At 46.1% G+C, this 26649-nt stretch overlaps 1 protein-coding gene across 1 annotated transcript in view; it reads left to right on the top strand.

Moving 5' to 3' along the window:
* Nucleotides 1–278: 278 nt before the first annotated feature.
* Nucleotides 279–26649, top strand: part of UNC93A (unc-93 homolog A) — a 226717-nt gene continuing 200346 nt past the window's right edge. The window contains exons 1-2 of the mRNA XM_029596970.1: nt 279–365; nt 21388–21569. Of these exons, the coding sequence (XP_029452830.1) occupies nt 279–365; nt 21388–21569 (269 nt within the window). The remainder of the gene's footprint in view (nt 366–21387; nt 21570–26649) is intronic.

Here is a 26649-nt window from a genome sequence, read left to right as displayed (position 1 = left end):
TATAAGGGGCAGAAAGCGCGACCTAATAAAATTCCTAATTGTATGCACCACCTGATGATGATTATTATTCTTGCATTGAGTAAATGAGTAACAGGTTATTATGTGAACTTTCAACATAAAGTTCAAATGGATGACACAAATAGCTAGCAAAACACATTCTGCTAGGAATACATTAGGAATCGCTCTTTTGAAGAGAACACCACATGACTTGGAAAGTTAACTTCAGGAAACATTTTGAAGGATATTTGCCTGTCTTTTCTTTGAACTAGGAAAAAACTATGGGAAAACACCTTAAGAATATAATCATTGTTTCTTTTGGATTTTTGCTGCTGTTTACTGCTTTTGGAGGCCTTCAAAGTTTGCAGGTAAGAAGGTAGTGTGTCACTTATCAAATATTGTCACGCTGTATATTTTAGAGTGCTATTTAGCTATGATTCCCAGTGCAAGGCATTTTAATCCAGTCAGCTAAAAAGAAAACATGACAGCAAACATCAGGCTATAAGCCAGAGAAAATGGAGCTCATCTTCAAAAACTATGGAATTAAAAGACATCTAACCTAATATTTAAAATAAAACGAACATTGAGGAGAGGAAAAGAGGCAAGAGAGAGCAATTAAAGGCAAAACAGGAATGAATTAAACATTTTCAATTATGCTCCTATCAATTGAAAAATATGAATTTGCCTGAGTTATCCCTTATTAGGAAGGCTTACTAATCTTAAAAAAACCCAAAACAATATGAAGATATGCCACACCCTAGGAGAATGTGGAAAATGAAAGCAAATAACTTTGCTTTTCTTGCTCTGTTCAATACTGCCCTCACTGCAACAAGTTTCATAGCTTAATTATTTTATTTATTATTTGTATTAATTTTTCAGCTTTTTGGATACAAAATCTACTCAAAGAGTAAAATAGCAATATACAATGAGGGATCAGTATCAGCTTAACAAAAGACTAAGGTGCACATTAAAGACTAGTATCCAAGGATTGAACTATTATATTAATCAATAGTTATAGTAGCAGCTTAACAAAAGGTTTAAACAGTAAAAAATTGAACTAGATATATACCAACAGTAATGACAAAATTAAAATCAACAATGCATAAAGAACAAAAAAATATGCAGACATTTCTGCAAACCATGCATTGTGTAACAGCACAATCAGGGTATTCAGAAATTAGTATTAGGTAGTTTATTGCAGTCAATTTAGTTGAATGCATGCTTTCTAGGGTGAAGAACTGTTGCGGTCCCGGTCACAGCGTTGGCAACCGGGACCTTACCTCTTCTTCCGGGGGGTCCAGGGTCCGTCTACCGGAGCGCTGCTCCTCGGGCCTGGCTTCGAATGGCACTCGCCGTGTTCGGGCGGGCCTGCGTGGCCTGTTCGGCGGCGTCTCCATGAGGGAGACGCCGCCGAGTCTCGGAACATTGCATCTCCCCTCCTAGGCCCGCGAGTGCGCGAGGGGGGGCAATTTAAAGGCCGTTTCCTACTGGATCGCGGGCCGCCCCTTTTGTGACATCAGACGCCGGCAGATATTTAAGGCCGGTGTCTGCCTTCAGTCAGTGCCTTGCAATGAGGTTACTTGCTTTCCTGTTGCAGTGTGCTGCGGACGTTGTCTGTATTCTCTTGCGATCCTGTCTTCAGTTCCAGTTCCAAGTTCAGATCCTGTCTTCAGTTCCAGTTCTGGGTTCGACCTTGTCTTCAGTTTCAGTTTCAGGTTCGGATCCTGTCTTCGGATCCAGTCCCGGTTCCCGCTTCAGGTTCCAGTTCCAAACCTTCCAGCTTGCTCCTCCGGTACTGACTTCTGCCTGTCTCTGACTCTGCTCGCCAGCCGCCTGCCTTGACCTCGGACCGTCTCTTCTGATTGCTGCTCGCCTAAGTCCCAGCAGTCCGGGCTCCTACGGGCTCCTCCCGGGGGAGCCTCGGACTTCCAGGGTGAAGCCATCCTCTGCAATCACCTAAGTCCCAGCGGCTCGGATCCTCAAGGGCTCCTCCCGGGGGGATTCGGGCTTCCAGGGTGAAGAGCTTCTCCTTGCTCAACCAGCATCCACCTCCCGGTCTGTATTCTCTCCACGGAGACTACTTCTTCCATCATCTTTTCTCTCCGTCAGGCCGGCTAAAGGGTCCACTGTTACTCCCCCAACAAGAACATTTGGAATTAAAGGCTAGGCAGAAGAACCAGACTTGTCTTCTTTCTGATATGGGAGTAGTCATTCATTTGGCAGACTTCTTCTGGGAGCAAGTTCCATATGATATGTGCTTCTCTCAAGGTAGTTTTTTTCTAATTTTCCTATTTTATCATAGTCTCTCTTTTAAAATGTAATGCTTTTGCAGTAGTTTTACTTAATGTTCTCCTTCCGGGGATTGTGTCAAATTTGATTGCATTATGATCACTATTTTTATTTTATTTATTTATAGATTCTTTTATACCGCGGTATGTATAGATATACATCACCTCGGTGATGTATATCTATACGGTGTTGTCTATATACGGTGTATATATACGGTGATGTATATCTATACGGTGTTAATAGGGAATAGTTATTTACACTTGTGAATACCACCAGAAATAGTATTTTTTCAGTCAGAGCATAATTTAAATGTTGTAATGTAGCATGCCATCTTTCAAAGAAAAAACAGTTAAATAATCTATGGGGACAAATATTCCAAGTCATTTAGTCAGATAATTCACAAGTTATCTGGCTAAATGGTGAGTTTTGGATATCCCCATTTCTTACCTGACTAAAAGTTAGCTGGATAAGTCATTATCTGGCTAAGATTTACCTGAATAACAGGCCGATTCAGTAAAGTCCGCGGGCTGACTTCAAATTTTTTTTTCTTTTTTTTAAACATTTTTTACTCTTCGGGACCTCCGACTTAATATCGCCATGATATTAAGTCGGAGCTTGCACAGAAAAGCAGTTTTTACTGCTTTTCTGTGCACTTTCTGTGCACTTTCCCAGTGCCGGAAGAAATTAGCGCCAACCTTTGGGTAGGCGCTAATTTCTGAAAGTAAAATGTGCGGCTTGGCTGCACATTTTACTTTCTGAATCGCTCGCGAATACCTAATAGGGCCATCAACATGCATTTGCATGTTGAGGGCCCTATTAGGTTTGGCAGGTTGGACGCGCGTTTTCCTCCCCTTACTGAATAAGGGATAAGGGAAAACGCGTGTCCAATGACAGGTTAACAGAGCGCACTGTACTGTATCGGCCTGTAAGAAAGGAGCAAATTGGGGGCAATCAGGAGTGGGAATGAGTTGGCTGAATAACTTATCTGGCTAACTCTGATATTTAACTTATTCAGCTATCCTTGAACATGCCTGAGAGTAGATAGAAACATTATATGGAATGTGCTCCCAGATGACTTAAACCTTCACTAGCTATGTTCAAAAGAATACAGCCTGTTAATTGCCAAGCAGCAGTTTAAAAAAAAAGGAAAAGGTTGTAAGCCTATTGGACTATCACTGGACCCGTAGAACCAAGCTCTAAATGCTAGGCTAAGCCTGCAACACCTCCCTTCCCTACAAATCCCTCTATCTCACAAACAGTATGGACTGGTGCCATTCTTCCCCTCCCCCACCAAATTTACACCAAAATGTGGTTTCTTGGGCCTTCTCCCCGCCCCCCCAGTACCTTAAATTGTTAAGAAGGTAGATATTAAAAAATGGCTAACTTACCTGGGATGTAAGTAGGGCTGCCCATTATCCAGTCACTGGATATCTATCTATTCAGCTGGATAAGTGGATTGTCTGACTAAGTGACAGCTGTTGCAATTTAACGTACTGGGTGGGTGGGTCTGGGGGGGGTGAGAGAGAGAGAGAGACAATATGACACTCTATATATCTCCTACTGTAAGAGGGGCACTTTCAACACAGGGTAGGTTGGGGGGGGGGGTGTTAGATTGGTATACCTGGAGCACAAGGGTCTGTAGACACTTGTAACAGCCCCCCCCCCTGTTGTGTCCGTCGGTTCCAATGCCCTCTCTCTGCCTTCCTTACCTCTTTGGCGACTCCCTCTTCTACCGCGGGAAGATTGGCTGCCACGGCGTCCTTCTGCTGAAGTTCCCCGGTGTCCCCGGACCGGCTAGACGCTGCAACCCGCCATGTTTCCTGGAGGCCTAGGGGCGCGTGGCGCAGCCCCGACTGAAGTACCGGCGATGGCGCGAACTTCAGGGGCGTCCCCCTTTAGATGACGTCACCCATGACGGATATATAAGGTCTTAGAATTTGCTAACACATCGAGTTAGCAAGGAATGGAACGGACTCGCTTCGGATTCCAAGCTACTCTGCCTCCTCGGACTTACCAGGGGTACCCGCTCCTCGGGGGCCTCGCTCTCTCCTTTGTTTTTCAGGTGACAGTCTGGAACCGGTACTTGCTCCTCGAGGGCCCTTGTTCCCAGACTTGATCTGTATTCTCTTCTGCCTGGAAGTCATCACTGCCAACTACATCAGTGAGTTACCATCGCTCTCTCAGAGCTTTCCCTGGAACCAGGTACTCGCTCCTCGAGGGCCTATTCATTCCAGCTCCTGGGCTTCTATGAGACCATTGTGTGAGTGTTCTATCAAGGTTCCTTACCTGAACTCTGCATACCCTGCCTACTCACTATATTCAGTTTCTCAACAGCTCAGCCATCCAGGGATCGCTGTTCCAGTACCTGAGGGACTACAGCCCTGCCGGGCACTCCAGCTCAGTACTGCCACCTCTGGTGGTTCCTTATATGGTTTAATAAAAGATCTAGTGTGTGTCTGTCTCCAAACTCTGAGCTAAACCAGTGGTCCCTCTCAGGATCTTCCCCCGGGGGCGTGGTCATCTGCCACCAGCCCAAGGATCCATCCCCAAATATCCCTATCTGTTTGCTAACTCCCTAACAGATTGCTAACTCAGAACAGATTGCTAACTCCTAACAGATAGCTAACTCCTATCTGATTACTAACTCCCAACAGATTGCTAACTCCATGGATCCGGCACAACTTAATGCCTTGCAGGCCATACCAGGCCTGGCCCAGCGCATTATGGAGCAGCAAGAAGCCTTGGAGAAACTTACTTCAGCGTTTTATCAGCTATACACACAGAAGGTTCAAGGCACAGCCTCCAACCAAGAAGATCAGTTACAGGAGGTAACTTTAAAGCCTTCTGTACCACTGGCGGCTCCAATCCGCTTTTCCAGAGAAATCCCGAAGACCCGGGGCTTTTTGAACCAGTGCTGCATGCATTTTGCCTTACAGCCGTCGCTATTTCCTACAGCTCTTTCCAAGACTACCTACATCCTTTCATACCTGGATGGTAGAGCCTTGTCTTGGGCATCCACCTTGTGGGAATGCAAGGACTCCATTTTGCAGGACATAGAAGGATTTATGGACTTGTTTAAATCCGTTTTCGATGACCCTACTCGAACTTCTATAGCCGGTTCTGCTTTAGTGGATTTGAAGCAAGGCAACAGATCATTGGCTGAATTTGCCATAGAGTTCAAAACTCTTGCGGCAGAACTCCGCTGGGACCCCAAATGTCTCAAGACTCTCTTTTGCAGAGACCTGGATAATCGGTTGAGGGACGAGCTGGCCGCTCGCCAAACACCTGACACGCTGGACGAATTAATATCCTTGGCCACTCGGATTGATCACCGACTCCGGGACAAGGTGAAGGAACTCCGGCCTAAGGTGTCACCTGGGTTAAAACAGGCTAGTGCTGTCTATGCACCTCGGATGGTTTCAGTAACCCCTGCTGCTGATAAAGATGAACCAATGCAACTTTTGTCATGGATACTTGACCTCCAAGGAGAGAAAATTTCAGAAGAAGCGCGGCTTTGTATGTACTGTTGTCAGTCCGGCCATGATGTCTCTACATGCTCCATTCGTCCGGGAAATGGACGGGCCTAAGTCCTGTAGGAGGACTGTTCTTAGGCCATACTGCAACCTCTCCTCTGCTCTCTCTCCCAGTCTCTTTGATCTATGGACCAGCCATGGTTCAGACTCCTGCCCTGGTGGACTCAGGGGCAGGAGGCAACTTCATTCTCAGATGCCTAGTGGAAGACCTGAGGAGTCCCCTCATCAAATTAGAAGATCCACTATTGTGTTACAACTTGAAGTGGGCTTTGGACGTTCCCCAACTTCGCCACTTTCACTGAAGATCTCAGTGACATCCCCAGCAGCATCCATCACTGCTGACATCCACCACATCCATAATGCTTTCCACGTTTCTTTCCTGAAACCACTCATACTCAGCGAATTTTCTACCAAGACTCAAGATCTACCTGTCATCAATGCAGAAGACGACCTAGAATACAAAGTCGAAGAAGTCCTGGATGTTCGTAAAAGAGGCAAGACTTTTGAATACCTTCTAAAATGGGAAGGTTTCGGCCCCGAAGAAAACTCTTGGGAGCCTCAGACCAATATCCTGGACAAAGAGATGCTTCGTCAGTTCCACCTCGTGCATCCTTCAAAACCTAAGCCTGATACCCGAAGAGGAAATCGCCTTTTGAAGGGGGGTACAGTTGTGTCCGTCAGTTCCCGACGCCCTCTCTCCGCCCTCCTTACCTCTTTGGTGACTCCCTCTTCGACCGCGGGAACATTGGCTGCCGTGGCGTCCTTCTGCCGAAGTTCCCCGGCGTCCCCGGATCGGCTAGACGCTGCAACCCGCCATGTTCCTGGAGGCCTAGGGGCGCACATGCGGCGTGGCCCTGACTGAAGTACCGGCAATGGCGCAAACCTCAGGGGCTTCCCCCTGAGATGATGTCACCCGCGAATGATATATAAGGTCTTAGAATTTGCTAACACATCGAGTTAGCAAGGAATGGAATGGACTCGCTTTGGATTCCAAGCTACTCTGCCTCCTCGGACTTACCAGGGGTACCCGCTCCTCGGGGGCCTTGCCCTTTCCTTTGTTTTTCAGGTGACAGTCTGGAACTGGTACTCGCTCCTCGAGGGCCCTTGTTCCCAGACTTGTTCTGTATTCTCTTCTGCCTGGAAGTCATCACTGCCAATTACATCAGTGAGTTACCATCGCTCTCTCAGAGCTTTCCCTGGAACCAGGTACTCGCTCCTCGAGGGCCTATTCATTCCAGCTCCTGGGCTGGGCACGGAACTGCGCCGCCGATGCCGTCAAGCCAGCCCTGCCGTTTCCACGACCACGAACACCCCCTCCCGCGCGGAGCCCCGCTGTCAACCGCGCGGCAGAGGTAACAGTACCCCCCCTGCAAGGCCCCCCTCTCATCGGCCCGGGTCCAGGTTTGGAAGGAAAGCGAAGATGAAATTTTTTAAGTAAACGAGGAGCCTGTATATTATGCGAAGGCTCCCAAGTATTCTCCTTGGGCCCAAAATTTTTCCAAGAGATTAGATATTGAAGTTGCCCTTTAATGCGTCTAGAATCCAAGATCTCCCGGACTTCGTACTGATCATCATCTGGTACTATGAGTATATTGGTCCTCCGTCTCCTCTGGGGCCAGGACAGGACGGCAGGTTTAAGTAGGGAGATATGGAATGCGTTATGAATCTGCAAAGAGGACGGCAAACAGAGTCTAAACGTGACTGCCTTGAGCTGCTGCTTGACAGGAAAGGGCCCAATGAAGCGAGGAGCAAATTTCGCGGATGGCAACCGCAAGCGAAGGTGGCGGGTGCTTAACCAGACAAGATCTCCTCATTGTAGATGAGGAGCAGGACTCCGTCGCTTATCTGCCTGGGCCTTCATGGAGGTGGCATGTTTGACCAACAAGGCTCGCATCTCTGTCCATAATCTGGTCATGGAGGTAACTGTGGCATTGACCGCAGGGCAATTGGAGGAGGTATTGACGGGAAAAGTAAGGCGCGGATGCCTACCAAACACCAGGAAAAAAGGAGATCTTCCGGTAGCCTGATGCACATGATTGTTATGAGACATCTCCGCCCAATCCAGTAGGGAAGCCCAATCATCATGCCATTGATTGACATAGGCCCGAAGAAACATTTTACGGATTGATTCGTCCGTTCAGTAAGGCCATTGGACTGAGGATGATAGGCCGAGGAAAAGTCGAGTTTAACTCGGAGAAGTTTGCAAAGATTAGTCCAGAACTGAGCCGTAAACTGTACCCCTCTATCGGAAACAATGCTGAGCGGAAGCCCATGGAGGCGAAAAATATGATGCAGGAAGAGACGGGCTAGTTCAGCAGCAGAGGGTAATCCAGGTAGGGGAATGAAATGCGCCATCCGGGAAAAACGATCCACCACCACCCAGATAACAGTATTACCATTGGAAGCCGGAAGATCCGTAATAAAGTCAGTGGCAATATGAGACCACGGAGACGTGGGAATGGGAAGTGGCTGCAATAATCCAAGGGGTTTTCGCCGTGGCGTCTTTTGGGCCGCACAAACGGAACAAGAGTCCACATAGTCCTTGACGTCCCTCTCCCATCGGGGCCACCAATAATGTCTGGAGAGAAGTTCCTTGGTACGAGCAACCCCGGGGTGGCCTGCCAGCTGATCATTGTGGGACCAGCGAAGCACCTTGAAGCGTAACCGTTTGGGCACGACGGTTCTCCCAATCGGAACTGTGAAGGTAGCAGCCAGCTGGATGCGAGCGGGGTCAATGATGTAGCAAGGTGGATCCGGAACGTCATCGAGGTCAAAGCTACGGGAAAGTGCGTCTGCCCGCACGTTCTTCTGGGCAGGCCGGAAATGCAGAACAAAATTAGATCTGCTAAAAAAAAGTGCCCATCGGGCCTGCCGTGGATTCAATCGCTGGGCTGTAGCCAAATATTCAAGATTTTTATGATCTGTATAAACCGTGACGACATGGCGAGCGCCCTCCAGGAGATGGCGCCACTCTTCAAAGGCCAATTTTATAGCTAAAAGTTCTCGGTCGCCAATGGTGTAATTCCTTTCCGCGGGCGTAAATTTCTTGGAAAAGAAGGCACATGTCACCCATTCATTCTCTTCCGTCCTCTGTAGAAGAACTGCCCCTACACCTACTGCTGAGGCGTCCACCTCCATAGTAAAAGGTTTGGAAGGATCAGGCCGTCGGAGACATAAATCCTGGGTGAACTCCTCCTTCAAGCGTTGGAAAGCCAATACTGCGTTCCCCGGCCAATTCTGTATAGACACTCCTTTCTTTGTGAGAGCTGTGAGAGGTGCCACTAAGGAAGAGAAATTGGGAATAAACTGTCTATAATAATTGGAGAATCCCAAAAATCTTTGTAAGGCTTTCAACCCCACAGGTTGAGGCCAAGATAGAATGGCCTTGAGTTTGTTAGGATCCATAGATAATCCTTTGTTGGAAACAATATACCCGAGAAACGGTAATTGGTGTTTGTGAAAGACACACTTCTCCAACTTGGCGAACAACTTGTGTTCACGAAGATGTTGTAAGACTTGGCGTACATGAATCAGATGCTGTGGCAGAGAATGTGAAAAAATCAAAATGTCGTCCAGATAAACGATAACATGAGAGTAGAGGATATCACGAAAAATGTCATTAATCATGTCCTGAAATACAGCCGGGGCATTACAAAGCCCAAAGGGCATAACTCGGTATTCATAATGTCCATCGTGGGTATTGAACGCGGTCTTCCACTCATCTCCCTCTCGAATTCGAATCAAATTGTAGGTCCCCCGTAAGTCTAATTTAGAAAAAATTTGTGCTCCTTTTATCCAGTCAAATAATTCCGAGATGAGAGGAATAGGGTATTTGTTTTTTCTGGTGATATTGTTAAGTCCACGGTAGTCGATGCAAGGTCTTAAAGACCCATCCTTCTTCTTGACAAAAAACCCGCTCCCGCGGGGGAAGTTGAGGGTCGGATAAAACCTCGAGCTAAATTTTCTTCAATGTACTCACGTAACGCTGTGGACTCCGGCTCTGATAAAGTGTAAATTCGTCCCTTGGGCAGACTTTTTCCGGGAAGAAGTTCAATAGCACAATCATATTGTCGGTGGGGTGGTAAGGATTCCGCATGTTGTTTGCTGAAAACATCCTCAAAGTCTTTATAGGGAGCCGGAATGCCATAAGAGAATTGCGTGGAGTGAAGTGAAATCTTCGGAAGACTTTTAAGACAGTTCTGAAAACAGAATGGACTCCATGCCGTGAGGTGTAACGAAGCCCAATCTAGGTGAGGCTGATGAATCCGCAACCAAGGCAGGCCCAGTATTATCTGATTAACTGAGGAAGGGAGGACATATAGCTGAATGTGTTCCTGGTGAAGGAGACCGGTGCTGAGCAGCAGGGGTTTGGTGATATAAGAAATATGCATCCCCACTGATTGTCCTGACACTGATGTTACTGAAAGAGGAGTGGGTAAAGATTCCACCGGAATCCGATATTTCTGCACCAGATGTTCCTGAATGAAGTTACCAGCCGCCCCTGAGTCTATGAAGGCCTGGAAGTGCAAAGATTCATTGTTCAGGCAAATAGTTGTAGGCAATAAGAGTTGAGGAGAGGGAATGGTGGGACCCAGGGAGGCCTCTCCCACCCGTCCTAGGTCCGGGAGTTTCCCGACTTGTTGGGGCATCTATTGATAAAATGGCCTGCTCCCGCACAATATAAGCAAAGATTCCGTACTCGTCTGCGATTCCGTTCCTCTGGAGTTAAGCGAAATCTATCGATTTGCATTGGTTCTTCCGTATCCCCTGATGCCTGGGTAGGCTGTGGAACGACCATGGGTTGCTGAAAAGTAGGAGCCAGACGGAAATTTCTTCGAGTCGTTGCTTGCTCTCGCATCCTTTCTTGAAAACGTAGATCCAGTCGGATGGCTAACCGGATTAATTCTTCTAAGGTCTCTGGAGGATCTCTGCCAGCCAGTTGATCCTTGATATTCTCTGCAAGACCTTGTCGAAAGATGGCCGTGAGACTCTCCTCTCCCCAAGCGAGTTCTGCTGCTAAGGTGCGAAACTGGATGGCATATTCACCTACTGATCGTGACCCTTGTTTAATCTGGAGCAGGTCATTAGCGGCTGAGTTAGAACGTCCTGGCTCATCGAAGATCAGACGAAATTCCTTTAGGAACCGATCCAGGGTATTGAGAATAGGGTCATCTCGTTCCCATAAGGGGGAGGCCCATGCCAATCCTGGACCCTCCAATAAGGACAGGATGAAAGTAGTCTTAGTCTTATCATTCGGAAAAGAGGCTGGTTGTAAGGAAAAATGCATTCGGCATTGGTTGATAAAGCCTCGGCATAAGGCTGCAGTTCCATTGAAGCGGGGCGGAGGAGGTACCCTGACAGGGGTAGGAGTAACCACCGTGCTGGGTACTGGCCCCGCCGGAATATGGGCTAAGGCATCCATACGGGCGACCAAGCGATCCAGGACCCCGGTTACTTGATCCAGGACCCCTGCTGTTGTTGTATTTTATTAGCCATCCCGGGGATGGCTTGCAAAGCGGTCAAATCAACTGGTTCCATGGCTTCGGCCAACAGTTACGACTGCTGCTCAGATTTTAGTGGAACCACAGTTGTAGACCGCTTACCTTTAGTAGGAGGAACCCGGAACAGGAGTAGTACAGCGTAATCCGATAGGCAGTCCAAGTCAGGGCAGGCAGCAGGCAATCAGGAACCAAAGCAGATAATCCAATAGGCAAGCGGCAAGCAGGGTAGTCCAGTAGGCAGTCCGAGTCAGGGCAGGCAGCAGGCAATCAGGAACCAAAACAGATAATCCAATAGGCAAGCGGCAAGCAGGGTAGTCCACTAGGCAGTCCGAGTCAGGGCAGGCAGCAGGCAATCAGGAACCAAAGCAGATAATCCAATAGGCAAATGGCAAGCAGGGTAGTCCAGTAGGCAGTCCGAGTCAGGGCAGGCAGCAGGCAATCAGGAACCAAAGCAGATAATCCAATAGGCAAGCGGCAAGCAGGGTAGTCCAGTAGGCAGTCCGACTCAGGGCAGGCAGCAGGCAATCAGGAACCAAAGCAGATAATCCAATAGGCAAGCGGCAAGCAGGGTAGTCCAGTAGGCAGTCCGACTCAGGGCAGGCAGCAGGCAATCAGGAACCAAAGCAGATAATCCAATAGGCAAGCGGCAAGCAGGGTAGTCCAGTAGGCAGTCCGAGTCAGGGCAGGCAGCAGGCAATCAGGAACCAAAGTCAGAGCAGAAGGAAAACAACCAAATCCCAACGCGAGAGCTCCAAAAACACTCATGGCCGAAGCAGAGAGCATAGGAAAAAGGCTCTCCTTAAATAGCCCGGTTCCCGCGCAGAGTAACCCTCCGTCGGCGTCTGACATCATGGGGGCGTGTCTTGGCTCCAAATCTCGCGGGACTTAGCTGCCGATGTCCTAGCAGAAATGCTGGCGTCCGCGCTGGAGGGAACACCCCGCTGGGCACGGAACTGCGCCGCCGACGCCGTCAAGCCAGCCCTGCCGTTTCCACGACCACGAACACCCCCTCCCGCGCGGAGCCCCGCTGTCAACCACGCGGCAGAGGTAACACTTCTCCATCGCAATTATATCTTTTTTTAGATGCGGTGACCAGAATTGTACACAGTATTCAAGGTGGGGTCTCACCATGGAGCGATACAGAGGCATTATGACATTTTCCGTTTTATTCACCATTCCCTTCCTAATAATTCCCAACATTCTGTTTGCTTTTTTGACTGCCGTAGCACACTGAACCGATGATTTCAATGTGTTATCCACTATGACACCTAGATCTCTTTCTTGGGTGGTAGCACCTAATATGGAAGCTAACATTGTGTAACTATAGCATGGATTATGTTTCCCTATATGCATCACCTTGTACTTATCCACATTAAATTTCATCTGCCATTTTGATGCCCAGTTTTCCAGTCTCACAAGGTCTTCCTGCAATTTATCACAATCTGCTTGTGATTTAACTACTCTGAACAATTTTGTATCATCTGCAAATTTGATTACCTAACTCATCGTATTTCTTTCCAGATCATTTATAAATATATTGAAAAGTAAGGGTCCCAATACAGATCCCTGAGGCACTCCACTGCCCACTCCCTTCCACTGAGAAAATTGTCCATTTAATCCTACTCTCTGTTTCCTGTATTTTAGCTAGTTTGTAATCCACAAAAGGACATTACCTCCTATACCATGACATTTTACTTTTCCTAGAAGCCTCTAATGAGGAACTTTATCAAATGCCTTCTGACAATCTAAGTACACTACATCTACCGTTTCACCTTAAACCACATGTTTATTAACTCCTTCAAAAAAGTGAAGCATATTTGTGAGGCAAGACTTGCCTTGGGTAAAGCCATGCTGACTTTGTTTCATTAAACCATGTCTTTTCTATATGTACTTTGATTTTGATGCTTAGAACACTTTTCACCATTCATATCATCTGCACAAGCTCATCCCCATCATCCAAGGTTATTTAACTAGCTGGTTTGTGCGTTCACAGTCCAAGCAACAGAAACAGTTAACACACAAGCACCCTGCATTAGAAAAAACATCACCTATCTATTATCCAGAAAGAGTTACCTTACTATTTTTCCTGGCACTGAAGTCAGGCTAACCAGTCTTTAGTTTACTGGATCGCTCCTGGAACCCTTTTTAAATATTTGGGTTGCATTAGCTATCCTCCAGTCTTCAGTTACAATGAATGATTTTAATGATAGATTACAAATGTTTACTAATAGGTCTGAAATTTCATTTTTTAGTTCCTTTAGAACCCTGGGGTGTATACCAGTTCCTGCTCGTCTTGTGCCTCTGTTCTCTGTACGTTTCCCCAGGTAGTACCTCCGGACTGTCTACTGGTACTGACCTCAGCTTGTTCCTTGACATGCCTGCCTGCCTGCCTCAAGACCTCAGCTTGTTTCTTCACTTGCCTGCCTGCCTGCCACCTGACTCAAGACCTCAGCTTGTCCCCTGACCTGTATGCCTGCTTGCTGCCTGCCTCCCGACTTCGGCCTGCCTGTGACCTCATCTGACCTCCGGTATCTGACCATACCATGGACTGACTTCTGGACTCTGACCTTTGCTCGCCTGACTTCGCCCCTAGATTCTGGCTCTGTTCCTTGCCTTGTCATCACCTACGCTATTCGGGTCCTCCTTGCTCCATCGGACCTCTAGTCTCGAACCTGATCGTGATCTCCCTGTGTCTGTGGGCACGCCGTACTTCTACTCTCCCAGGAGACTCTGCGAGGCTCTCCAAGTCCAAGTGGCCCGGGTCCCTACGGGCTCCTCCCGGGGGGACCTCGGGCTTCCAGTGGTGAAGCTCATCTGAGCCTCTATCTTCTCCAGTGCTCTGCCCCCTGGGGGCAGTTGCATTCTGTTCCCTATCAGGAGGTGTCTCCCCACTGCCCCAGGACAAGGGTCCACCTCCGAGCGCAACACATATAAACCATCTAAAAATAAGACATTTGACTTGCCACATCAGGAAGGCCTGTGATAACTGTTAACTTACTTTCTTTTACTATAATACATAACCAGTACCTGATTACGCCAAACCTTCTCATAAATATACATAGGCACCTTTTAATTAAATGCTTGCTTCAATAAGAATGTCTTTGCAGCTGCTTTACATTTCTTAGGACAATCTTCAAGTCTTATATTTGCACGTAAATAGTTCCATAAATTGCGGGCAGCCACAGAAAAGGTACAGAAAAGGCACAGTAAATCCAACCAGAACATTAAATGTGAAAAGTACAGTAGTGAAGTTTATTATAGACTTGCTGTTTTCTTATTTTAATTCAAGCAATGCAAAAATAACACTGGATATGGCCTATTAGCCAGAGCAACCAACATACATAGATAGTAAAAAAAACATAAGGAACACTCATAGAGAAAGGTCAGGGGGAAGCAGTGAAGTACCATTGACTGTTGTGTTTAGAATTCTTTATTCTTTATTGTTTTTATGATGATTGGGTTTGTTTTATCCGCTATGGATTTGGTAATGTTTTCCATGATTTTGTTGCAGTTTCTGTGTTTGTGAAGTCAAAGTTCTTGAATTCTTCTTGGAGATATTTTTGCAGTGTTTCGCTATCAAAGGGAGGGCCATATGAAATGGTTATTTTGTAGTTTTCTGTTGTTGTGGGTTTATTATTCTGAGTAAGGGTGGCACTGATTTCAATACGTTTGTTCTGGTTTTTTCAATGTGATTTACATTACTGGAGATCTGTGCTGATGTTACTTCCTTTTTCCCTTCCCTGCGGACCTGGCTGATTTAAAAGGTAGAACTGCAACTTCCTCAGTGTACTCTCTTTGTTGTTGTTGTTTGTTTTATTTCTGTGAGTCCTGCTTCCTCTGAAATAACAGGAGCATGTTTTTGTTTTTGTCCCAGCAGCACTGTTATTCAACTCTGGACAAATTTAGAGCCTGATTCACTAAGCATTTCACCCATAGACACAGAATGGGAGAAAAGACTTAGGGGTCAATTTTAAGAAACGCGTGTGGGCATCCATGCGTGCGTGGTTCTCGGCACGTGCACATGGATGCGGATATTTTACAACATGCGCATGTTGGCATGAGCATATAATAAAATACGATTCCCGTGTGCATGTGTGCCAGATTTTAATGTCATGTGTGCATGTGTGGGCGGGTGGCCTCTCCAAAGCAATGGGGGGATTTCAAAACATATGCACGGTAACGCAATAGGGCCTTCCCCAGTTCCCTCCCAGTCCACTCCAATTAAGGAGTGGATTGGAGGGAACTTCCCTATCCCCCTAACTACCCTTCCTATCTTTTCCCCTCTCCTCTCCTCCCTGACCCCTAACACCTACCTAGCTAGGATAATGTTTTTTTGTTTTAATACTTTCTGCTTCTTTGGAGCAGAAGTAACGGAGTGTTGACCAGCTTTTGGCGTGCACTTCCCCATGTCAGGTCCTAATGGCGGCCTTCCTGGTCAGCCCCCACCCCGCCCCGCCCCTCCCCACCCAGAACCTCACCCTGGCCCGCTCCTTTCATTGAGCCCAGCACTTCTGCGCATATCAGGAGATATGGGCATGGCCAGGCCAGTTTTAAAATGCGCTCAGGGTGCACATGGCCCGCCACGCGCTTATCCCCTAATTTTTGTAAGCACGGGCTTTAGTGAATTAGGCCCTTAATAAGGTAACTCTTTCTGGATAATAGATAGGTGATGTTTTTCTAATGCAGGGTGCTTGTGTGTTAACTGTTTCTGTTCCTTGGACTGTGAATGCACAAACCAGCTAGTTAAGTAACCTTGGATGATGGGAATGAGCTTGTGCAGATGATATGAATGGCTGAACATGGAAACTGTGAGGGTGTTATGATATTTGCTGTTGCTGTTTCTGGTGGTATGGGGTCGATTTGGATGTGGGTTAGGGTTGAAATTCAACTTTGTCATAGTGAAAAATAAATCTGTGGTTAGATGCTTCAGAGACGTAAATTTGCAGTGGTATCTCAGGTTATCTATGCTTATTTGGTGTTTATTGCTCCATTTCTTTGAATCGTTAATGTTGTATACATTCCTGTTCAAGTTTTGTAATTATTAAAAAAAAAAAAAAAAACATAGTTGCCCTAAAGTTACACATATGATTTGGTCCAGGTAACTGAATATTCAGCCAACAGTGATTTGGACTGCATATTCTCATAAGTTTACCAAACTTAAAGTTTACCAGATAAATTTTAGATGGTGACTGCCAGCTGAATATGGACCTTCTAGTGAAATTTAGGCCTGGATTCTCTAGGGTCGCAGACCTTAGAGAATCCGGCGGTAATTGGGGGCAGGGGGGGGGGCAAAGCGGGGAGCGGTCCTGCGATAGCCGGCAGTGATCGCACCTCCGTGGTGTGTTCGCTGCCAGCTTTCGCGCCGAATGACTGCCCATAAAAGGTGTGGCTATTCGGCACGAAACTGGTGGCGATAAGGAATTTTACCTTCACCGCCAGTGATGTGTCTGCAGCATCAGCCCCCGGTGCCACTGCTATTACTAGCAACAGTAACATGGACTAGACTTAGTTTTTGGGTTCTTGCCACATTCTTATGTCCTGGATTGGCCACTGTTGGAAACAGGATGCTGGGCTTGATGGACCCTTGGTCTGACCCAGTATGGCATGTTCTTATGTTTTTATGTTCTTTTAGCTTTCAAAAAGTATTTTTACCCATGAGTACTCAAAAAGGGAGGGAGGAACGGATCCACTCTAATGTCACCAGTTTGAAAAAGGTGCATTCTGTCCCAAACACATAATCGTATGGAAAGAAAATCATGAAAATTAAGAAGTATCTCTTGATGGTGGAACTGGCTAGATGACAAACCAAAGAGATGAGCATTGCAGTATGTAGAAGGTCTTTCTCTCCTGGGGAATTTCCCCCAAATGGTTTACTTGGAACTAGACAGAAAACAGGTCTGGTTTCAGTCTCTTCAGAAAGACCACAGTCCATCAGCTTCTCTTTCCTTGCCCTATTTCATGTGGCTGTGGAAAGGGTTTATGCTTGACGTTGACTAAAAGACTGAAGCAGTTAAGATGAGATACTGAATTTTTGACAAAAAGCCAGGAAATAAACCTTCTCCCTCCTCTGCTAAGAGGAGGGAGAAGGATTACTTAACTCAGTCTCTTAGGAGGCTGATACAGCCATGTACTCCTAGGCCTGGATATCTCTGGAAAGCAAATCTCTCAGTCTCTAAGTTTCTGGCTCTGCTGCCCCTTGTCAGGATTTTACATGTAGCTTGGCTATGAATCAAAAACAGCTGTCTGTCTCTCTATTTCCTCAAAGTGTAGATTTCTATATCACCTTCTCGATAATTAGCTCTTCAGGAGAAGAACTGATTGCAGAGCTGCCAGATATGGATCCACTCCAATGTCACCAGTTTGTAAAAGGTGCATTCTGTCCCAAACACAAAATCTTATGGAAAGAAAAACAATCAAGAAAATGAAGAAGTCTCTCTTGATGGTGGAACTGGCTAGATGCATATACAGCATTGCTCTCTGCTTCAATGGCAGGGAGAAATGTGGAAAAGAGGATTTACATTCAGACAACATCCAACAAGGCATGGATCTGTGCAGTCTGGGTAAACAAGCATCGGGGTAACTTGCTTGATGCGGCGGTTACTACCCTTAACCATTAAGCCTTATGCTCACCTTTGATGCAACTCCAACATTACTCTCTGCATCAATGGAAGGGGATGGCAGGAAATTTGAATCAAACAGGGTCCCTGAACTTGGTGGTCGGTGAAACAGATAAGTATGGGAAAATAAGTGTGGGAGCTTGCTGGGCAGACTGGATGGGCTGATTGGTCTTTTTCTGCCTTCATTTCTATGTTTCTATACACTCCTCTTTTCCTGTCTCCTGAATCCAACTTCTGCCATCCCACCCCTCACACACAGACAGAGCCAGCCAAATAGCACCTTTTCTTTCTTAAATGTTCTCCCAGCATTCCTTTGCTCTGTCGGCTGTGTAGTGCTGTTCTCTGGGAGGGCTAAACAGTCCACTCTTTTCCCAACTTGTTAACACTATAGGGGTCAGATGCTGGCTCTTGCAGAATATTTGTCATTCACAGGAGAGCACACAGGGATTTTGATGTATTTTTACATTTTTTCATCTTGACTGCAACAGCTTGCAGTCTATGTGGGATTAAAAAACCCATTTTGGCAGGTCTAAAACACTTTACTGAGATCGAGAAGCAGCTCAGCTCACATTGTAAGACTCCAACACATGATAAGCTGCACCACTGAATATACTTGTCTATCTTAAAGTTTGCCAGATAAGTATATCCGGTTAACTTTAGGACAGTCCTAGGGTGTGACCAGAGGGAGTTAGCTGTATGACTTATGTGACTAAATTTGGCCTGCCCCAAAATAACTCCCACCCACTCCCAGTCCACCCCCACTTATGTGGCTAATTCTAGTTACATAATTCATTATGTGGCTAGAATTTAGCTAAATATGGCTTTAAATACAGCCATTTAGATGGATAACCTTTCAGTTATCCATCTAAATGGGTTCTGAATATCTGCCTCCTGGTTTATAGTAGCTTGTTACATGTAAAAGAGCCACCTTTCCTTTTTTGTAACTGTAAGAAAGGCTTTGTTCCTTACTAGATGTTTTTTCTTTTTTTTCATTTGCTGGAAGAGTTTTGCATTTTTAGAATTCTTCCTAGTTGGTGGCCATTCCTCCTTGTTTTGGGATTGGCTGAGCTCCCTTTTTAAACTGGGTTAAGCACAAGGAAGGTGTAGTTGGAAATAGGTTTTTGTTGGAAGTGAAAGCTGCTGTTCTGTGTGGATACCAATATGATCTCACCCCCACCCCGATAGCACTGAGGAGAATATTTTGACTTTTAAGAGAGCTGGTTTGTGTTTGGCCTGCTCTGAGTTCAGGAGGGAACCGACCTGCCTGAGGGGACAAGATTAGGTGCTGTTAGCCCTGCTGCCAGTCAAAATGAAGTCTGCAGCTGCCCAAGATGCTACTTTGCCCCTGGGTCCAACAAAAGTGGGGACTGTAGTGACCTATAAGGAGAAGATTACTTTAGTTCTTGCAGAAGTTTCATTGTCATCCTTTGAAGGAGGGAGTTTGCTTTTCAACCACCAGCTCCCTGCCTTACTTTGGAGAGAGTTTTTCCTTTCCCTTCACTTGGGAAAGACTTAAACACTAGGATATTGATTCAGAGGCTGACCTAGGACAGAGACTGTAGTACTTGGAGATGTCATCCTGTTTTTCTTTTGATGATTTTTCCATTTTTGCTAGACTTTATTTTTAAGTTACTGTAATCTATTTTTGTTGAACACCACTCCAAGCCTCTGCCTGCTCTTTTACACCTCAAGAACCAGCCTGCTTAACTGAGAGATCTGCCTAGATAATAATTGAGAGAGACTGGTTGTGACAATATCAGGGTCCTACCCCAGGATCTTAGGGTCCTGGAGGCTTGTAATCCTCCCTGCTTGTTGAACCCTGGCCCCCTTGGTGTTTTAGAGGGTGCAAGTGAGAGGAAAGAGATATTCGGGAGACAGTAGCTTGAGGGACTTCTGCTGTGACCCCCATAACAGGGACTCCTAAACCTAGAGGAGTGTTGGAGTCATTTTTTTGTTACTTTTGCTGAGGATGTATATAGAGGATAGGCCGTATGGATTAATAATTTTCACCCAGACACAAACTAATGTGAAGGTCACAGGCCAACTTCTGAGTGAACTCGTTTACTGTCTTGCACTGTGACATGTTTACGAACAGGCAAGCGTCTATTTATTTAGTTATTCCACTAAGTCCATGATGAGAAAACTAGCAATTAACTTATACTAAAGCCTGAGAGAGAAAGTGAAGGTCACAGAGCTGTGCCTGAAATCTGATAAGAACTCAGAGGGAGGGAATGCCACTGCTTCCACAAGAGTTTCTGGTGTATAAGGAGAGACAGTGAGAAAGAGAGCGGAGAGAGAGCTCTGGACGTGATGGTGTGGCTGATTCTTTGGAAATGTAAGCTTTTTATATCTCTGTAGCTATTGTTATTATCTACCATTACTTGTTCTGTGTAATCTGATTTTATTTGTTCTTTCCTCCTATTGCTCAAATAAACTCACTTTCCTAAATACCTGGAACCATGATGTACTGAATCAAAGTTTGTGGGTGGCTCTTTGTGTAGAGAATAAGCTCCTGGTTCAAGTCCCCAGGTATAATCCCAGTAACTGTGTGTGGCTATCTGTGTAGGGAATAAGATCCTGGGTTCAAGACTCCAGGTATAATCCAAGTAATTGCATGTGGCTATTTGTGTAGGGGATAAGCTCCTAGGTTGAAGCTTCCAGGTATAATCCCAGTAATTGCATGTGGCTATTTGTGTTGGGGATAAGATCCTGGGTTCAAGCCCCCAGGTATAATCCCAGTAATTGTGATTATATGGGATAAGCCCCTCAGGTAGCCCTAGTGAAAACCTTAGTGAGATTAGACACCCCCCCCCCCCCCCAACCACCACACACACACACACACACACACACAGGTCAGAGCCCCTGGGCAGGATACCACTGTGCACAGTCTGAACCCATAATAGGAGGTTATACAATTTTTTACGTAGACTGCTTTTATAAAAAGGTTGTAATAAATAAAATAATAAAAACCTAATTTTACTGGGGCAGAACAGTCTCACAATTTTTTAGAAAAGAATAGGCACTCCGCATCCTGTTGTAGATCTCAAACAGACTCACACAAACCGGTATAGTTGTTTTACTGAGTTAGTATTATTAACATCATTAAAGAAATTAAAAGAATTAATGAAAAAAGACAGGCCATTGCTTCTTTTATGTACCTGTCTATTCTGAGTGATCTGTTAGACTTGTATTTATAATGTCAAATCCATAAAGTTGTTCACCTTCTGAGATATGTGTTGGTTTTGGGCCTCCATGCTTGGCACATTCAAAAGAATAGAAAAGATCATAAATATCCATTCCTTTGATCTCTTTGAAATCCTGAACAATCTTCCATTGCTCAAATCTAGACTTTAGGATTTTTAGAGCAAGGGATTTTTTTTTTACCATGAGAATTATCTTGTGCAGTGCTGTGTACACTGATTGTTCCATATATTGCTTTTATTTTCACAGAGTAGTCTTAATCAAAGTGAAGGTCTTGGTGTTGCCTCTCTCAGTGTTCTCTATGGAACTCTTATTCTCTCTTCAATGTTCCTTCCTCCGATTCTCATCAAGAAACTTGGCTGCAAATGGACCATAGCAGTCTCCATGTGCTGCTATGTTGCATATACACTGGGGAACTTTTATGCAAGTTGGTAAGTAAAACAATGTCTTCTGCTGTCATGAAATTTCATCATTTTTCTTGCTTACTAAGAATTAAATGGAGTAAATAAATGGTTAGACTGACTAAACATGGAACGCAATTAGATGTGTCAGACTCAGTTTGGCCAATATTCAGAAAAATAGCTAATAGACAACTTATCTGACTAAAGATAACCAGATAAGTTGTTAGGGATATTCAGTGGGATAAAGGTCCTGCTGAATATACTTTTTTTTTTTTTTTTTTTTGCAAATATATTTATTAAGTTTTTCAAATAACAGGGGTGAAAATCTCCAAGAGTATGGAACAAAGAAACAGTATATATATTATACATATTGTCGTGGTGCCCCGAAACAATGGTCTAAGCGAAAATAGGACAAAACCTGAAGAGGCGCCATCATCAGAATGCTTTCTCTCATTTCTGTGTCCCCAGCATGCGTAACCCACAACCTACCCACCCCCTTCCTCCCTGCCCATCCTCCCTCCCTCTCGTCCCCCTCCCCAGCAGTAAAGAGGCTGAAATAAACCGAACCGGATCACTCGAAAGTCCAACTGGTATTGTCCATCCTGGGAAGGCTCATCTCGCGCTTCTCAAGCCAAGCTGTCCGGCACACAGTTCTGCATCATGGGTGAAAGTGAATTCCAATAGCTGCTCCATATGGCCTTGCACTTGGCCATAGCTCCAGGTGCGTTATGCTGGGCTGACAAATAATCAAATCGGAATACTTTATAAAGTCGATGCTTCCAGATATCGAGTTGCGGAGGGTCCTTCGAAGTCCATTCCTTGAGGATTGGCTGTAACGCCACCAATAACGCTTTTTGGAGAAACACTCGGTCCATGTCCGTTAATTGTGTCGTCTGACCCGTAAGAAGTCTCAATAAGCAAAGTTCTGGTGTTTTTAGTAGATCCATGTGCAGAATACAATTCAAAAAGTTTATGACCCCCTCCCAATACCGTGCGATCTTCAAACATCCCCACAGAGAATGGAAAAGCGTGCCCGGTACAGAATTACATTTGAGACAGATATCAGTGTCCCACAACTTAATTCGAAACCCCCGAGCCCGGGATATGTACATACAGCGTAACACTTTATAACCAGTTTCTCGTAAAGTAATGTTTTCTGTACTGCCCACCACATCCTGCAATACTTGAGCTACATGCTTCGTGGACAAATGAAGCCCTGCATGCATCTCCCATTTGCCCTGGATCTCAGTCAAAACGGAAGGAGCCAGCAGGTCTCTGAGGGCCCGTGAGAAAACTGAACATGAATTCTGTTTCTTCCCTATCGGTGTGAAAAACCCGAGCAGCTTTTTCAATTGAAGTCCCCCTGGATCTTCCCTTTTAATTAGGGACTCCACATAATGCCTTGTCTGTAAGTAGGCGTAAAAGTCCTTCGAGTCTAAAGTATATTGATCTTTCAGGGATTGAAAGCTGTATACTTGCCCAAGTTGAGCATCCCAAAACTGGTGTACCCTAGCTAGGCCCTTTTGCTCCCAGTTATGAAACACAACACTAGTCCTCCCCCCCTTAAACTGCGGATTACCCCGCAATGTGACATAGGGCAGCACCGTCCCCGCCATCTGCAACCGGGACCTGCTAAGATAGGCCCACGCTCTCCTACATGATTGAAGCAACATACTGTTCCTGCCTCGGCTGGGGACGTCCCTTGGTCTGATAGTCAAGAGATTTTCCGGGTAAAAGGGGTGCAACCAGTCCCTCATGTAATCCCGCGGGGAGTACAAGGACGTACCTTGAAACCAATCCTGCATGTGTCGTAATAAGCACACCAAATTATAGTCCCTCCAATTTGGACAAGCCAGCCCTCCCTGGTCGTGCGGATGCATCAGCGACCACAGGGAGACTCTAGCCCTCCTACCCCCCCATATGTACTTGTTCAGCAACCTATGAATCTGCTGCAGGTCTACTTTGGTCAACCATATTGGTATGTTTTGTAACACATATAGCCAACGAGGCAGCTCGCTCATCTTTAATAAATTTATTTTTCCCAGCAAAGACAGAGGTAGCTTCGACCAAACCCCAAGCCGGCGTTCCATACACTTGAGTAGTTCTCCAATATTCGTTCCCTTTAGTTGGTCCACCTTTCTCGTCAGCAGGATGCCAAGGTATCTCATCGTCTTTCCCGCCCATTTTAAGGGAAAGTCCCCTTCCCATTGTTCTTTCACCCCTGGTCCTATGTCCATGGCCTCCGATTTATCCACGTTTATTTTTAGCCCGGCAAATTGCCCAAATAGAGCCTGATGTGCAAGAACCTGTCGCAATGATCGTTGTGGCGAGGTCAAAAAGACCAACACGTCGTCCGCAAAGGCCGACACTTTAAAGTCAAACTCCTGCCCTTTATAGCCGGTTATCCGCTCGTCCAGCTCAAGTTTTCTAAGCAGGGGATCTATGGTTAGGATATACAGCAGGGGCGACAGCGGGCAACCCTGCCGGTTGCCCCGGTGTAATTGGAAATCGTCCGACACATGCCCATTGGCCACTATGGCTGAGGTAGGGGATTGATATAACAATTTGATACTTTGCACTATGTCACCCTTAAAATCATATCTGTCCAATACGGAGAAGAGATAAGCCCACGACACCCTGTCGAAGGCCTTCTCCGAGTCAAACCCGACAACCAACGCTGAAGTGTCCCTTGCTGCACTCTCCTCCAGGGCAATGAGCAGTTTAGTCATATTTGAGCTCACCGATCTCCCTTTTACAAAGCCTACTTGTGTATGGGCTATTATAGATGGAAATACCCGCCCCATTCTATCCGCCATTATTTTTGCAAATACCTTGGCCTCATAATTTAATAAAGAGATGGGTCTATAAGAGGCAGTGAGTGCCAGGTCTTTAGCCGGTTTTTCCAGGACAGTGATGTAGGCCCTCGTAAAGTCCCCCCGGAAAGGCCCCCCTGCGCTGCGCACAGGTAAAAAAGTTCAGAAGATCGGGAGCAATTTGGTGCAGCAGGCTTTTATAATAGTCGGCACTAAAACCATCGGGACCTGGCGCCTTTCCCTTTTTGCTCGTTTGTATGACTCCAATGAGTTCCAATAAGTGTATGGGTTGGTTTAACTGGGCTAGCTGCTCCTGTGTAATCTGCGGTATGGGAAGGTCCTTGAAGAATTCAACCTCCTGCTCCCGTCCGCCCTCTCTATCATCCGTATAAAGTTGCATATAGAAATCTCTGAACGCAGCACATACATCCCTCCCTTTCTGAATGGGGTTCCCTTGCCTATCCCTTAATTTTGCAATATAGGACTTACCCCGTATGGCTCTAGTTAAATTAGCCAGCAGGCACCCCGCCTTATTGCCATACCGAAAGAACTTATGTTCCCCATAAAATAAGGCTTGTTGAGCCTTCCTATGCAGTAACTCATTAAGGGTGTGCAGAATGGCATGGTAATCCTCTCTCTTTTGTGCGGTATTGTGGGCCAACATTTGCACCTTAGCCACTTTAAGTCTCCCTTCTAACAGCATAATTTCCTTGTACATATTTTTTGCGCGGGCACTCATATATCCCAGTATTTCTCCCCTCATCACCGCCTTACTAGCTTCCCAAAACAGAATCGGGTCCTCCTTATGTTGGTGATTATTACATTCATATTCCCTCCATTTTTCCTTAAGGAAGTCTTGAAATTTTTTATCTCCTGTCATATAACCTGGAAATTTCCACATCTTAGGACCGGAGTCCTCATCAAGAATCTTGATATCAATCCAAATCATTGCATGATCAGATATCTCAATAGGCCCTATTTCCGCTTTCAAGATCTGCGGGAGTAGCGGAGCGGCGGTCAGGATGTAGTCTATCCTAGAAAGCGTGGCATGCGCCCTGGACACGTGCGTATAATCGCGCTCTGTCGGGTGTAGGGTGCGCCATATGTCTAGAAGACTCAGCTCCGTGACTAAATAATCCACTCTCTTGCCTTTTCCGCCATCCTTTCTCGCTCCCAAACTGGAGGTATCTAGCATGGTATCATGGACACAATTGAGATCTCCCATAAGGATTAACTGTCCCTTCCCTGCCGTTATCAGTTTTGCTGCCAAAGTCTGATAGAATGAATGCGTATAGGAGTTCGGGCCATACACCGTGCAAAAAGTGTAGTCCCGACCCCCGATTTTCCCCACCAGGATGAGAAACCTGCCCTCCTCATTTGCTGCTTGCTGGTGTACCTCTATCTGATGATTTTTGTGAAACAAGAACGTCACCCCAGCCTTCTTATGAAATGTTGGCGAATAGAAACATTGACCCACCCAGCTCTTTTGTAATTTTTTATTCTCCTCGGCAGTTAATCTTGTTTCTTGTAGGCTAACTATTCCCATCTTTTTCCTCGCTAAGGCACTCAGAATTTTTTGCCGTTTGATAGGTGAGCCAATCCCTCCCACGTTCCATGAGCCAATTCTCAGGGTAGTCATCTCAAAGTATTGATACTGCCCATCACTTGACACTTGTCTGACTTCTGGCTGGCCAGAGGTCCCCCAGCCTGGACCCCCAGCTCGTATCCCTTGTACCAGTCGGCATCCCTTTGGTGTCCCTGCCTCTTGTTTACAGCCCCCGTGTGTCCCCTAGATGCCCCCTCACCCCTCCCTCCCCTCTTCCCATATCCCCAGCCTCCCCTCCCCCTTTCTGCAACCCCATCCCTATCCCCATGCAGGGCACCAGTGCCCCGTAAACTTCCAAGCACCCCCATAGACTAGGGTAGAGGTCCGCAATGTGTGCGCGTGTGGGTTCCCCCCCTCTCATTTTGGGAAATAGCTTCTGCCTGTACTGACTGGCATAGTAAAACTTGTGTACAACATTGTGACCAACATTAACACCCAACCGCAGACCCAGAGAATAATCCCCGGGTAGCCTGCCTGACACATAACTCACATCAACTTAACAACTATGCCAACCGTTGTAACTCATCTGCTTCCCCGATTCAGTCCGTGATTGCTCAAAATCTGACAGATATCCGTGTCATCAGGTGTCCCCCCTCATTTTTTTCATCCATTCATCAGCAGAGCCCGGAGATTCAAAGGAGTGAATTTTGCCATCCTTCCATATCTTCAGGATCGCCGGATAATGCAAGGC

Source organism: Rhinatrema bivittatum, chromosome 3 (genome assembly GCF_901001135.1).
Source record: "Rhinatrema bivittatum chromosome 3, aRhiBiv1.1, whole genome shotgun sequence".
In the NCBI taxonomy this organism is placed as follows: Eukaryota; Metazoa; Chordata; class Amphibia; order Gymnophiona; family Rhinatrematidae; genus Rhinatrema; species Rhinatrema bivittatum.
Note: the sequence above shows the minus strand (reverse complement) of the source record. Positions and strands in the feature narration are given on the sequence as shown.